Below are 15005 nucleotides of genomic sequence, written 5' to 3' on the forward strand. Positions count from 1 at the left end.
GTTAGTTACAAATTACACGTAATCAAACAGACAGTGAACACTATTAACTGCAATGATTATATGTTGCGATTAAACGTTGTGATTAAGCAAACTTTGGTAGTTTTATATGTTGTTCCAGGGTTAGCATTAGTTTTTAGTAATGATACTAAAAATTCAGCTTTGCCATCACAGGAATAAATTACATTTTTAAATATATAGAAATAGAAAACAGTTATTGTAAATTGTAATAATATTTCACAATATTTCTGTTTTTGCTGTATTTTATGATCAAATAAATGTATCCTTGGTGAGCATAAGACTCCAAACTCCAAACTTGAACGGTAGTGTATAAGTCTATTCGTTAACAAACAAAACAAATAAATAAATGATTTCTAACATGTGCTTGCTTACAGAGCTGAATGAGTGTTTCGATATGGAGTTGGCTCTGACTGGAAAGAATCCAGGTCATTTTACCTCCACCCTGCAGTGTCACATTCAGCACCATCCTCAAACTATAGGACTGGCCATTGAGGTCACGTTTAAGGTGTCTGAATCAATTTCCCTATGATTTATACTCAATATGCTATGTGGAGGACATCACAAATGTTCTCATTAGCAAATTATATCTCATTCAAATGAATTATATTTAATACGGTGCTTCAGGGTCCACATTGCTCAGTGAATGTGCCCAGTCTGGATTTTGGTTTGCTGCAAATGGGAAGTGAGAGCATCTCTTCCATCGATATCACCAACAACAGCCTGCTAGATGCCCATTGGAGCCTAGAGGAGCTGTCCAACACCAAGCCGCCAATCAAGGGCCTGGTACAACACCCCATCTATGCTTCTTATTAAATATTATTAGTATTATAAATCAGCACACAGATGTTTGTGGACTGTTTTTGTATCCTTATTTGCATTTATCTGTGTTCAGGTGTATATGAATCCAAATAAAGGTGTGCTGCCTCCCCTGGCGTCCTGCAGTGTGGATGTGGTCTTCAGAGCCCTGTACTGCCAGCGTTTTGAGTCGGTCCTACAGCTAACTGTGCTCCACGGCACTGGCTGGTGAGGAAATAAGACATATCATTTGTCATATTGTGTCTGAACTACAAGAAAAGAATACTAAGAAAATGTTACCAGTTATTAGTTTTGTCACATTTGAGTGAAGGTGTGCATTGGTTTGTCTTCAGTCACATCTCTGTACAAGCAGTCGTCCAGTCTCCTCAGGTGTGCTTGCTCAGCTGTGAGCTGGTGTTGACTGATCTATATGTAGGTGTTCCACAGACAAGCAGCGTTACCCTGTTTAACCAAACACTGCTGCCAACCCACTTCACCTGGAGCAAGGTGAGACAGTTTACGTAATGTGTTTATCTCAAACTGTTTTTATCTTGTTCGAAAAACCGTAGCCAGTGTTGATAGTTTGGAAAGAACATGATATTGAATTGTAATGTGGTCACACTCACAGACAATAAAGTCAGCAATTTTTCTTCATGAAAGAGTTTTACACATAACAAATCTTCTGAAAAACAAGTTTAAAATCATATAGAGTTACATGAGATGAAAACGCATCTCAGTAGCCTAATAAAACCTGTTTTATTTTACATGGGCTGTCGAGCAGTCAAAAGAATTCAATATTGCAATATTCAATATTTAATGTTGTGATATTGTATAGGCTGGACCAATACATTTAGTCATTCTCAAGGTGTTCTCTTCCTTTCAGCTCCAAGGTGCACAAGCTCATCTGTGCTCTGCAACCTTCAGCCCCTCTGCAGGCACTCTGGAGCCCAATGCCAAGACAGAAGTGTCTGTATCATTCACCGCTCACACTGTTGTAAGTACTGCTACTGTAGTACTGTAACACCCACAGCCTAAAATAAACAGTATGTAACAGCTCCAGTGCAAACAGTATTGTGAATGCGTTTTTATGTTTTTAGGAGGAACTGACTAAAGTGGCTGCAGTTTGTGAAGTAAAAGGAATGGAGAGTCCATTATTGCTGGGATTTTTTTCTAAAGCTAAACCTCTCAGAGTTTCCTACTCACTGCCTTCTGATTGGTAAATCCACATTTACCTCATATTCACATTTCCCTGGTCTTTGTTTAGTCATTTTATTCGTTTTTTTTAAAAAATCAAGACATGGTTGCAATATCATCCTCTTTTTTTTCTGCTGTATATTTAGTACTAATTCAAGCAATGCTGATCACCAACCAATCACACTGGACTTCACTGAGCACGAGCCAGTTGTCATTGGCAAATCTATCAAACGTCAGTTGCTGATAACAAATCACACCGCTATTACTGCTCCGTTCACTGTTGAAGCAGAGTACTTTACTGGATATTGTCCTTCACAATTGGATGAAAACTCTGAAAGGTACAGTACATCCTGTATCTTGATTCTGCTGTATTGTTTTTGTATTAATACCAAAATATTATTTACAAAAAATGTTTACCTTCTAATTAACTACTAGCTTAATATTGTACGATTTTTTAAATGTTTTAAAAGGAGTCTCTTATGTTCACCGATGCTGCATTTATTGTAATACGAAATATCATTACAACTTTAAATAACTGTTTTCTGTTTTAATGTATTTTAAAATGTAATTTATATTTTAAAATGTAATTTATTCCTTTGATAGCAAAGCTGAATTTTCAGCATCATTATTCCAGTCTTCAGTGTCATCACTGAAATCATTTTAATTTGCTGTTTTGAAAACATTCTTATGTTGAAAACAGTTGTGCTACATAATGTTTTTTGTGGAAACTGATACCTTTTTTTAAGATTCTTTGATGAATAGAACAACATTTATTTGAAATAGAAATTGCAACATTTTAAATGTTGTGTAACATAAAATATTTTTTTAATGATTTACAAATTGTTTAAAGCTTAATTGAGAGTCATTAATTGTATTATTTTAATTACATTTTTTATTTTATTTAATATTTATTTTAAATAATTTATTTAAAATATTTTTCTTTTTTAATTTTTACATTTTCTTTTAATTTTATTATGTATTTAAATTTTTTATTATGATTTAATTAATTAATTAATTAATTTATTTATTTATTTATTTATTTATCATTAAATGCTATTTAAAAACTGTTTTACCTGACCCTTTGGCCTTTCCTTCCAGGAGCAGTGCACCTCTCCATTCCATCCAGGCCAAAAAAATACAGCAGAAAGCGTATGATGGTTGGTGGAACCTACTCGTTTGTGCTCTTCAGTATCAGTGAAAGTGAAACAGCAAAGTCAAAAAGCATTTTCTTTCTTTACTTCCAGAATTTGTAAACTGTCTTCTTTCCCATGGAAGAGGCGCAGCGTTCTTTGTTGAACCGAACAGTGGGATGCTCGGCCCATTTGAGACTCAAACCATCAATATCACTGCTTTCACCAATATGTGGGGAGATTATCAAGACAATCTCATATGTAAAGTATGTCACAAAACAATCAAACTTCTTATTTCATTATAAATATTTTGCCGTTCTCAAATCAAACAGCTGAGTTACAGTGAATCCTAACTGAACTTTTCTTTCAGGTTGGAGATCTAGATACAGCTCCCATTCCTATCAAGATGTCTGTGAGGGGCTGCCCAATTTACTTTCAGATGATTGGACCACAGCCTGACAACCAGAACCAGGGTCCAATTATACGGTCAGTGTATTATAGGATGCTTAAGATGTTGCAGTTTACATGCAAAGACTGTTCTTTGATATTTATGATTGACAGGTTTGGAAGCCATGTTTCTGGAGGAGACACTGTGTCACGCTCTTTACGGCTCATTAACACCAGTCCATACGGTGAGCCATTCACCACATCAAGTTCACAAATGTACATACATCAAGTTTACAAAAGTACATACATCACGTCGTTTTCTGAAACCTCTCAGATATCCGTATGGATTGGGTGACCTACAACTTTGAGGTTGGCGATAGTAAATTGATAGATCTGTTGGTTGCGTGTGGTGAGCCCTTTCCTCTGAAGGATGCCGATGGCAATGAGGTTCTTGGAGGCCTGGACTCATCCGTCATGTTCCCGCCCACATGGGATGACAACCACACCCCCAGCAGAGAAGGAACAAGCTCGACTTTCATGACCAAATCTGTGAGTCTAGACTTAGTTTTCATAGTAACATCCCAAAATCGATATTTCTGGTGCAGCTTCACTACATAAACAAAAAGGTCCAACTTTTTTTCTTCTGTTTTGTAGGATGATTTTGGAGAGAATGAGGAAGAATGTGATGGAGAGGAGGGCAGAAGCCCTTCTAGGTCTCTGGCTCCAGTGAAGAAGCTGTTTTCTGTGTTTCTGAAGCCTCATGAAGGGAACGTCTCTGACTACCCATACTGCATCACTCCACAGCAAATTGTAGGTTACAGTGTTTTATTTCCATATCTGGATGTAGAACATTAATGACGGGAATGTGTGATGGGGGAAAAGGCATTTAAAAGGATAGTTCACCCAAAAATGAGAATTCTGTCATTGATAGATCTGAAATAGATCACACAAAAAGTATTCTTGTAGCTTCATAAAATTACAGTTGAATCACTGATGTCACATGGACTATTTTAATGATGTACTTACTACCTTTCTGGGCCTTGAATGTGTCAGCTGCATTGCTGTCTATGCAGGGTCAGAAAGCTCTTGGATTTCATCAAAAAATATCTTTAATTGTGTTCCAAAGATGAACAAAGGTCTTACGTGTTTAGAACGGCATGAGGGTGAGTAATTAATGGCAGAATGTTCATTTTTGGGTGAACTGACCCTTTAATATGTACTTTATTACAGGTAGTTCCAGCAGGGGGCAGTAGCACCATTCATGTGTCTTTTACTCCTCTGATCCTGTCATGTTCAACCAATCAAAGATGTATCGGTTATGCTCTGGGTTTCATGAACCTGGACTCTAAGGTATGTTAATCATGTCCACCTAACCTTATACAAACTGTGTTACATTAGCATCTCTTTCAAAATAGAATAAGTTTTACAGTCAAGATAGTGTCATATCACTATTATTTATCTTGTAGCTTGCATCATTAACTCCAGGCAAAGTGGAGAGAGCCCAGGGTTATGAACTAGAACCTTTGAGGCTGGACATGCAGGCTACTGTAAAACCTGCCATGTGAGTTACAAATTTAAGTATATTCATATAGCAACCGCTTAGCGATGCCCTACTTACATTTTAGCAAATATAAGTATCTGCATATTGCAAAATCTTTCAATGTGCTTCTACCACGAGCATTTCATACAAGTAAATAAATACACTATATATAAACAACTGTAAATCAATGTGTGTGTTTAGTTTGTCAGTGCAGATGGCAGAGGATACAGACGTACTGGAATTCACAGCAGCTGCCAGTGATACACTAGACGCAGCATCACACACACAGGTGCACTTCAAACAAACAATATGTATCCAAATCAAAGACAAGTTTATTATGACATTTCCTGTTGGTCGTGGGAGGGTTTATCTGCACATTTTTGTCTTTCCATTTGGACTCTAGAAGGAATCCAGGATTACTCGGACGTTCCAGCTGAAGAACAATACGGATATGGCCTTGAGTTTCAGACTGAGCACACACCCTCCATTCTCAGTGCTGCTGCCCCGACAGAGCCTTAAACTGATCAGCAGCTCACCCTCTCATAGACACACACACACAACAGGACTCTCTGGACCAGGAGATGAGCAAACGTCACTTCTGTTACAGCCTAAACAAATCTTGCAGGTCATATTGTTTCTTTGCTCTTGGATTTCAGTTTTTTTTGCTTTGTCCCTGTAGGAATCTGTGCTATTTTTCAATCTGACACAGAAGTGATTTAATAATCATTTTCATTTGCAGGTTAAGGTGGCTTTCCATAATTCAGCTTCACTCCTGACCTGTCTGAATGAACCATGTGAGGAATCAGATGATCAGCCCTCTGCTACTCTTCTGTGCAATGATGCTGGAGAAAGGACACTACAGTTTCAGCAGAGTTTGACCATTCAGTACAGCAATAACAGCGTACAGGTGTGTACAGACAACATTTAGCTCCTTTAAATAGCTAAAATACACTAGTCACGGAACAAAATGCACTTTTTGAGGTTCATAAAGCTGGTATCAATGATAGAGCTGTCATTTCAAGGCAATATTCAAGGCTATTGCATTTGAAGATGATGATGGGTAAAAAAAAAAAATCAGCTTGTGGGAATCATATTGTCCTGGAACAATAGCCTCATTCAAACAAATATTATTCACTTTTTAATATTAACTTTTAATTTATTTTTTAAATAATGAATATAAAGTAATTAAAAATTTACAATTTATTCAAATTTAATGAATGTATTATTTATAAAATTAAATTTAACATATTTTACATTTAAATCTAACTTTAAACATTATTATTTTTTACATTTATTTATTTCTCTTAACTGAACTCTGGACCCCACTTTGAGAAACTCTGATAAGCTACACTACCGTTTTTTAAAATACTGTTTAATTACCATTTTTTAATACTTTTATTCAAATTAATACCTTTATGAGTCATTAAATTTATTTAAAAAATGGGACAGTAAAGATATATTTCTATTGTCACAAAAGATTTCTGTTCTTTTGAACTTTCTGAAAACAAATGTATTACATAGTCCACAAAAATATTAAGCAGCACAACTGTTTTCAATATTGATAATAAGAAATGCTTCTTGAGCACTAGCATATTAGAATATTTCAGAACGATTACATGACACCGAAATAATGGCCATCACAGGAGTAAATTACAATTTAAAATACACTGAAACAGTTATTTTCAATTGTAATAATGTTTCACAGTAATGCTGTAGGCCTATACAAAATTTTTGATCAAATAAATGCAGCCTTGGTGAGCTTTAGACTTCCTTCAAAAACATTAAATATAAACTTACCAAACCCAAACTGTGAACCAGAAGCAAGCTTTCTTCTTGATATCTAAGCTTTTGTAGCCAAACAAGCAGATGTGTCTCAGAAGTCTCAACTGAATTTCCTCTGTAAGTAACCATGTTGTAAACACCATTGTCTGTTTGACTATTTCAGACAGTGTCCCTTTATGCTAATCTGGCATTACCGACACTGCACCTTTCCAGTTCCACTGTGGATTTTGGCACCTGCTTTGTTGGACAAACAACTGTCAAAGAGGTCTACCTCTACAACAGAGGTGGCTCCTGTAGCTTCTGGACCGCACTTACAGGTAAAATGCTTTGGCTTTGGATGAAGCAGTTGTGGAGTGGAGTGATCATGAAGTTGCATTAACATTGACAAGGTTGCTGTAATAACAGATTGCAGCTGTAATCCTGTCTTTTATCATCTGATCTTTACAATCATGGTAATTACTTTGCATCTAGTTGAGCTTATGTTTTTTGTCTAGATGCTGAAGGTGGCAATGAAGTGTTCAGAGTGAGTCCAGACTCTGGTGTGTTGAAATTTATTGGGGATCCACCATCCTGTAAGCAGCTGCTGCAGATCAGCTTCACTGCGAGGTACAGTCCACCTCACCTGATACACTCACAACCAATCAAATCATATTGCAGAAAATACTTCATTCAAGAAATGGATAGTATCATATACCTGCAAAAGATTAATAACTTAGATTCAGGTTGAGTTTGAAGTTCAAAGTTCAACTATATTACTGTATTTGCCTAAGCAAGTGAATTTTTCAAACTTCATACTAATTGTATTTTCTTCATCAGTGATCAGAAAGAGTTCCAAACTATTATCACAGTGCAGGGGGTTCTTGGAGAGACACCACTTGTTCTGAAGGTCAATGGAAGTGGATCATTTGATGAGAGTTTTGTATCTCCAAAATCTTACACCTGAAAAAACACTGAGTTCCACATATGAGACTGAAGAACTGAGATGTATCTCTCTCTCTCTGTATAGACATTCATTAGTTTGATTAGACACTGATCTCTGTATACTTCAAATACTGTATTTGTGAAAGTTTTATTCCTTTAATTATAAAGATTAAAGATCAACACAAAAACATAAGCACATTTTAAATGGCCTATGGTGTATGTTTGCTAATTGAGGATCAAAGGTCAAGTTATAGTTAAACAGTTACTTCACACATACGCTACTGTTCAAAGGTTTGGGATCAGTAAGATTTTTTGTTTTTAAATGTCTTTTGTTTACCAATACAGTAAAAACAGTAATGTTGTGAAATATTATTACAATTTAAAATAGCCAACTACTGTTCTGTTTCAATATATTTGAAAATGTAATGTATTCCTGTGATGGCATAGCTGAATTTTCAGCAGTTGTGTTGCTTGATATTTTTTGTGGAAATCGTGATATTTTTTCAGGATTCTTTAATAAATACAAAGTTCAAAAGAACAGCATTTATTTAAAAAATTGTAATATTATAAATGTCTTTAGTTTACTGTCACTTTTGATCAGTTTAATGCATCCTTTCTCAATAAATGTATTAATTTCTTTTAAAAAAAAGTCTTACTGACCCCAAACTATTGAAAGGTAGTATACCTAGCATTTAAAACGCAAGTTTCATACATAATAAATCATTTTTATTTTAACAAATGAGATGCATTACAACCTTTGTAAATTACACTGGTCCTCAACACAGGTTAAAAAAAGTTTAGTTTTTTTCTTCTGCTATATCCATATTAGAAGGAAAGACCAGATCAGATTAATGTCACAAATCAAAGAGATAAAAGTTGGTATTCTGATTGCTCTTACAGATACAAGCATGTCTGTTTCCATGATCTGTTATCACAGTTGAAATGCAAGGCACTTTAAAGTGAGATCTGAATGGTGAACATCCTCAAAAATTAAGGCAAACACCCACTGATGCACACTACATAAGAAGTGTGCTCTCTCTGCTTGTGTTTACAGTTAGACTTCTAGCAGCTTGATTAAAAAGAATTTGTGACTGTTAGTTTCTCTGCGTGTCATCAGGACATTTGCATCTTGGGATCTTGCGACAGGCCTTTCATCACTGGCCAGGATACTCAAAAACTGCAGCCGCTCCCATTCCAGTCCCAATGCACATGGACACCACACCATACCCTCTGCAACAAAAAACACAACACTGTAAATAGGAAAAGGGATCTTAATGTTTTTTTATTGCTAAATTTAAAGCCTGTATAGTTAGGCTTGCAGTAATGTATTAGGTTCGTGTAATTTCAGCAATGCGGAAAAAAGAATGGAATCATAAAATCTAGTGATAAAAATGGAATTTACTGTATAACGGAATGCAGAAAAATTCTAATGGAATTCAAAATTTGGGGGAAATAACAGCTTTCATTGGACCCTTCTGTATGATATTATCATATGATTATATATGTTCACCTCTTGCGTCTGCGTTTGAGCTCATTGAGCAAAGTCACGACCTGTCGAGCACCAGTGCAGCCCAGTGGGTGACCAAGAGCAATGGCTCCTCCATTAGGATTCACTTTCTCCATAGGAATGCCCAGTTTTTCCACACAATACACAGCCTAGGAATATTGTGAAAGTCGCTGTTATGAATAACAGGAAAGTACTGAAAAAAAACGGGGGGAAATCCAAGAAAATCTATCAGTCACCTGACTGGCGAATGCTTCGTTGATCTCAAACACATCAATATCATCCACGGTCAGCCCTGCACAAGCAAATGCAATAACACGGCTCATTTACAACCATTATTTTGGAATAATGAAAATGGAAAATCTATTTTAATACATTTTTAAGCACGATTACTACTTGAATATAAATGGCTCATATGAACATAGAGGTACAGTGAGAGCAGCTGTACTCTCACCCGCCTGGTTGAGGGCTTGTGGGATGGCATAGGCTGGGCCAATGCCCATTACGTCCGGTGGAACACCCACCACAGCGCTCGCCCTCAGCACCCCAAAAACAGGAAGTCCCAGTTTCTCCACTGTAGATCTCCGCCCAATTAGCACTGCTGCTGCGCCATCACTCACCTGACTGGCATTACCTGCAATGGGAATGAAAGATTTGAGTTATGGAATTTAAAGTCCAAATTACGTTTTCAAAAATTCGACATATGCACACCAGCTGTGGTGCTGCCGGTTTCTTTGAACGCTGGTCGCAGTTTGGCCAGGCCTTCAAAGGTAGTCCCAGGGCGGATCCCATCATCCTTTGTGACAGTAATAGTGCGCTCAGTGCCGTTTTCATCCACAAATTTAGTAGTGACCGGTGTGATTTCTTGCTCAAACAAGCCCTTTTTCTGTGCCATGGCTGCCCTAGTGTTATAAAAGTCCACAAATAATTAGTACTTTGAGTTGTTTTGAGTGCATTTTTGCTAAATACCAACAACTAGAATGTATAAACTATCCATAAATGTCATGGCAGCACCTACTTTTGTTGGGAACTGAGAGCAAAGCGGTCCTGTGCTTCCCTAGTGATGCCAAATCTCTCAGCAACATTCTCTGAGGTTATTCTGAAAGAAAATAGAGAAAAACAATGTAATGTAAAGATTAAAACAGAGTATAAAAGAAATAACATGCATACCCCATGGGAATGATACAGTCTCTGGTTTTCTCATTGTCCATCAGTTGGGGGCTGAGGTCTCCAGGGTTATCCGGTGAACGAAGGGACATGCTCTCCACACTGACAAGAGAAAACAAGGAAAAATAAATTAGGTATAAGATAGGGCTGCACGATAAATCGCATGCGATATTTAACACGCATCTTCAGATTCTAATGCTACACTTTATCTTTCACATCCATTACTGAATTTAACAATTACAAATGTAGCATACTAACCCACAGGCAAGTCCCATGTCATATGAACCTCCTCTGATTCCTCCTTAAAACACAGAAAAAACCCCCTCTTTAAACTACAATACTGTATTTTATTATGGTGCGGCCCAAACAGGTCATTTTACAGGTTAACATGTAATTCTTACCTGCAATATTAAAAAGTGCTTGTAGTCCAGAAGAGCACTGCCTGTTTACAGTGTAGACGGGTACAGACTCAGGAAAACCACTGAAAGATAAAGAAAGTCTTGAATTTGCAGCCAATTCAAATGTTTAGCAATATCTTGATTTATTATTCATTTACTCATTTTACCTAAAAAAAATGTGCAACTCGAGCCATCAGTGCACCTGCACCGGGTTGTAGTACATTACCTGAAAAATAGCATTAAGTGTATATTAATGTTAAAGCCAAAAAATGAAAATTCACTGAAAATTTACTCACCCTCAGGCCTTTCAAGATGAAGATTAGTTTGTTTCTTCATCAAAACAGATTTGGAGAAATTTAGCATTACATCACTTGCTCACCAATAGATCCTCTGCAGTGAATGGGTGCCGTCAGGAGTCCAAACAGCTGATAAAAACATCAGAATAATCTACAAGTAATCCACACGATTCCAATCCATCAATTAACTTCTGAAACGTATTTGTTTATTTGCAGTTGCATTTTAACTTTAAACCATTGCTGAACACATTGATGCATTTGTTTATCACAAACACAGCTTTTTGCTTTACAAGATGTTAATTGAGGGACTGGAGTTGTGTGGATTACTTTTGGACTATTGTGATTCTGACGGCACCCATTCACTGCAGAAGATCCACTGGTAATGTTGAATTTCTCCAAATCTGTTCTGATGAAGAAACTCATCTACATCTTGGATGGCCTGAGGCTGAGTAATTTTTCAGCTAATTTTCATTTTTGGGTGAACTATTCCTTGAATCACTCTTCCTATATGATTGTCATTCATATTTTTGTGTTTAGTGTATCTTATAATGTTTTGTTCAGGCTAGCGGTCATCTGACTTACCAACACACACATCCCCTAATAAAGAGGGTCTCAGTCCCACATCCTTCAGGACTGCACTCATCACAGCACTAAGGAGCTCGTCTGGGGTTGTGTCCTAAAATAACACAGACAGACTTTAATACAGAATGATGTGAATGTCGCTGTCAAGCAGTCACATTGACCGATGTCCCACCTTAAAGGATCCTCTCTTCGCTCGGCCGATGGCTGTTCGTAGTCCATGAACCACAACGATATCATTTGGATCAGCAGCTGAAGCGCTGCACTGCCTCATTCCCACACGACTGTTTGACGACAGATGTCCCGACAAAATCTGCACTCTGTGCATTTTTTGTCAAAAATGTGGGCACGAAAAAATAAAAGGATAACCGTTTATTGAGACATACACAGATGGTTAACAGGGACTAATGTATGAACTATGCTCTACATTTCTGATGATGTTTCCTGGTGAACCTTGCTTCTCTGGTCAGACTGGATATCATTGGCTAGTACGTTCTGACGTCTTCGTATGGAATTATGGGGAATGAAGTACAAATCTGAAGTAATTTGTTGAGTTTTTCTACGCAAGAACTAATTTTAAAATAACACTAAATCCAAAAGACATTAAAGAAATTATATTTTATTACGAGCATTAGAAGCATTCTTGGCAGCTTTGTAAACTTTATAAGTCTGAATTCTTTATAATTCTTGCACATTCTTTATTCATAAATGCTGAACGTCCGAAACTCGTCCTTTGCATAATGCTTTCTATAACTTGCTTTAAAATTATATAAAAAAAATTATGTATAAATATTAAAATGTAAAATATTATCGATTTGACATCTTGTAGTTATTATGTATTGATTGATTGATTTATTTAAATTAATATCTTACTACAGTTACTGACTTTGGTGCACGTCTATGCAATCAAAAATGTAAGCAGTTCCAGATTTGTAAGCTACAATTGAAACCCACTGTAGCGTGTTTTTATTTTTCGTCTATTTAATTTTGATATTTATAATACATAACCGCTAAAACACAAATTAGTCTGTAGACTGTAGGCATATTTCGCAAATTGTTTGACATGTCTAAATAGAATTAAAAAATAATAGGTTATTTGATACATTTTTATAAATATCCACTTAAAATAAATAATTAAAAAGAAAGCTTTAAAAAATATTAATAAAACACTAATTTACCCTAATAATGAATTGCCCTATTCGTAAAATGTAGCCTTTTTAAAATTCGCTAAACATTTGCAGTGCGCTGTTGGTCACAGTCGGCCGAGGGCGCCAGAATCGCGCGCAGCCCGAGCGTCGGTAGACCCCGCGGCGCGTCATCGCTTCCTGAGACTGACATTACTCTCACTCACTCGCTCCTCTGTGGAAAAACTCGGCGTCAGTCAGTGTTTGCGGAGAGGAAACTTTCTTCCTTTGACGGCGCGCAGTCGACGAGATTTGCAGCTTTCCCAAGCACACACCGCTCCATCTGTTTGGATTACTGGCATCCGCGACTCCAAAAACATAATCCGCAAAGCTTTTCGGAAGGTGGATTTGTGCGTGACAACTGTATTCAAGTGCGCGCGGTTTCCGGAAATATCCTCGTTTTGCTGTATCTCGCACAAGAGCACAGTTTGCGGATTTTTCTTCTTTACGGCGTTCAACCCCGTGAACTCGCTTTAAATCTCACATTGGTTTAATTCGTCTTAAATGTCAGCACCAGCATGAAGATACGCACATAAGGTGAGTTCTATCTAGAATGATAATGAATGCACTTCTATTTAGGGTAGTGAGCAAAGATTTGCTATAGAGGGTAAAATTGTCATTGTTTTTGTTACACATAATGCAAAAATCGTCATTATTTTTGTTACACATAATGCATTAGACAACAAAAGAGTATCAGGTCACCGCTATTGAAGACAAACATATTCTAAGTTCATGTTGTGTTTTGTCTTGGCAGAACTTGACACTTGAACATCTAGATATAGGCTGCATGTACAGTAAAACATATGTCAACAAAGTATGCTTATGCATAGCAGTTGAAATTGTACATAACATTTGCAAATGTGACATTGGCTGAACCTACACTTGGATATGTAACACTGTATCTCATTTTAATGTGTATAAATATGTATAAAACTCTTTAAAATATTTGATGTCTTTAGTATATCATAGGTCACTGAATGAAACGGGTGTCTTTTCCATGAAATTTCTATAAGATTTTAAACATTCTATCAGATAAATGTTGTTTTTAAAGTGGTAATAAGTTGCATTGTTCCATCTTAAGCTAAATGAAAACTTAATATAGCTACGAGTCTTTTAAAAAGTAACAGGGTTGAAATTTTACAGTAAATTTAGCTACAATGTTTATTAGAAAGAATTTATTGCTAATATTTCTACAAATATCCATTCTCAATAATCATTTGTTTACTGTACAAAATTGTGGTAACAGGGCCGAGTGATTAATATCGCTCTTTATTGACAAACTATAATCAAACAAAATAAAAGATAAAGTGTCTTTGATGTCCTTGAAAAGCAGCATGCATAAAGATTTTTCTGATTTATAGAGTTGTATTGTTTATATTGTACATTGCACAAATTCTGATGTTAACAGGGTTGACCTGAATGCACAAAATTATGTTAACAGGGTTGACTGCTTGTGATCGCTTCTTACTCACAAACTTAAAATAAAAGATTAAGTGATTTTTAAAAAGACACATCCTTGAAGAGCATAAAAAGTGATATTTTTATCATTTTAAGGAGGAATTTGGAACGTTAACAGGGTTGAGTACACAACATTTTTTTAAAATTAAATTTTATGTCCAGTAAAGCCTAGAATTATTTATAGGGTGAATATATATTAAATATATTTAAAAATAAATTAAATATTCTTTACAGTAGGAAAAAAAATATTATTTTAAGAACTATTCACTGAAAAGTTATTTTGGAAACCAAACATGGTTCTTCTATGGGATCACTGTGAAAACCCCCTTTTTGGATCCTCTATTTTTAAGAGTGAATGTTAAAGGTTCTTCATGGATCCGTAGATGCCAATAAAGAAACTTTATTTTTAAAAGTGCATGATATTCTGGTCCTATATGACTGAGGTCTTATAAAATTAAAAGCGCTCCTCTCCTTAACAAGCCACTCGATTTGAGATATTAGCTCAAACAATGATGGATGATGAATTTCTCAAAGCACAAACTAGGGCTGCACGATTAATCGAATGCGATTGTCATGCGCAATTTGTTAGTAATGCCGGTTCTGTAATCAGCAGGAAATCATCATCAGCTGCTTTCAGATGGAGCAGAATTTA

General features: G+C 36.2%; 3 protein-coding genes across 4 annotated transcripts in view; 2 read left to right on the forward strand and 1 right to left on the reverse strand.

Moving 5' to 3' along the window:
* Positions 1 to 8065, forward strand: part of LOC107741003 (deleted in lung and esophageal cancer protein 1-like) — a 29032-nt gene extending 20967 nt beyond the window's left edge. The window contains exons 26-39 of the mRNA XM_016553578.1: positions 3106 to 3164; positions 3252 to 3403; positions 3508 to 3623; positions 3699 to 3769; positions 3859 to 4073; positions 4179 to 4334; positions 4755 to 4874; positions 4991 to 5085; positions 5266 to 5353; positions 5468 to 5689; positions 5804 to 5971; positions 7010 to 7163; positions 7341 to 7452; positions 7663 to 8065. Coding sequence (XP_016409064.1) covers positions 3106 to 3164; positions 3252 to 3403; positions 3508 to 3623; positions 3699 to 3769; positions 3859 to 4073; positions 4179 to 4334; positions 4755 to 4874; positions 4991 to 5085; positions 5266 to 5353; positions 5468 to 5689; positions 5804 to 5971; positions 7010 to 7163; positions 7341 to 7452; positions 7663 to 7789 — 1855 coding nt within the window. The 3' untranslated portion in view covers positions 7790 to 8065. The remainder of the gene's footprint in view (positions 1 to 3105; positions 3165 to 3251; positions 3404 to 3507; positions 3624 to 3698; positions 3770 to 3858; positions 4074 to 4178; positions 4335 to 4754; positions 4875 to 4990; positions 5086 to 5265; positions 5354 to 5467; positions 5690 to 5803; positions 5972 to 7009; positions 7164 to 7340; positions 7453 to 7662) is intronic.
* A 397-nt stretch (positions 8066 to 8462) lies between these two features.
* LOC107741015 (3-ketoacyl-CoA thiolase B, peroxisomal-like) lies at positions 8463 to 12201 on the reverse strand. Of its 2 annotated transcripts, none has more exons than XM_016553593.1 (12): positions 11887 to 12201; positions 11715 to 11808; positions 11011 to 11062; positions 10840 to 10925; positions 10697 to 10739; positions 10442 to 10540; positions 10290 to 10370; positions 9983 to 10173; positions 9726 to 9905; positions 9511 to 9566; positions 9278 to 9423; positions 8463 to 8997 (listed from the first exon to the last, which is right to left on the reverse strand). In XM_016553593.1, exons 1-12 carry the CDS (start codon positions 12037 to 12039, stop codon positions 8922 to 8924), a joined length of 1257 nt encoding a protein of 418 aa, XP_016409079.1. In that variant the 5' UTR covers positions 12040 to 12201; the 3' UTR covers positions 8463 to 8921. The 2 variants fall into 2 exon arrangements, with proteins under 2 accessions (XP_016409079.1, XP_016409078.1); XM_016553592.1 differs by having other exon boundaries at positions 8464 to 8997; positions 10840 to 10921; positions 11007 to 11062.
* A 768-nt stretch (positions 12202 to 12969) lies between these two features.
* Positions 12970 to 15005, forward strand: part of LOC107741004 (mitogen-activated protein kinase kinase kinase 3-like) — a 60736-nt gene continuing 58700 nt past the window's right edge. Inside the window, exon 1 of the mRNA XM_016553579.1 lies at positions 12970 to 13432. The gene's annotated coding sequence lies outside the window, so the exon portion shown is untranslated. The remainder of the gene's footprint in view (positions 13433 to 15005) is intronic.

Source organism: Sinocyclocheilus rhinocerous, unplaced genomic scaffold (genome assembly GCF_001515625.1).
Source record: "Sinocyclocheilus rhinocerous isolate Xijiao unplaced genomic scaffold, SAMN03320098_v1.1 scaffold2000, whole genome shotgun sequence".
Classification (NCBI taxonomy): Eukaryota; Metazoa; Chordata; class Actinopteri; order Cypriniformes; family Cyprinidae; genus Sinocyclocheilus; species Sinocyclocheilus rhinocerous.

Excerpts from the sequence above, each read along its gene's own strand:
- LOC107741015 (XM_016553593.1), bottom strand. The coding sequence starts at position 12,039 with ATGCACAGAGTGCAGATTTTGTCGGGACATCTGTCGTCAAACAGTCGT. Across the intron at positions 10,740-10,839 it reads AGCACTTTTTAATATTGCAG|GAGGAATCAGAGGAGGTTCA; the intron begins GTAAGAATTACA and ends CTGTGTTTTAAG. Across the intron at positions 9,424-9,510 it reads ACGAAGCATTCGCCAGTCAG|GCTGTGTATTGTGTGGAAAA; the intron begins GTGACTGATAGA and ends CAATATTCCTAG.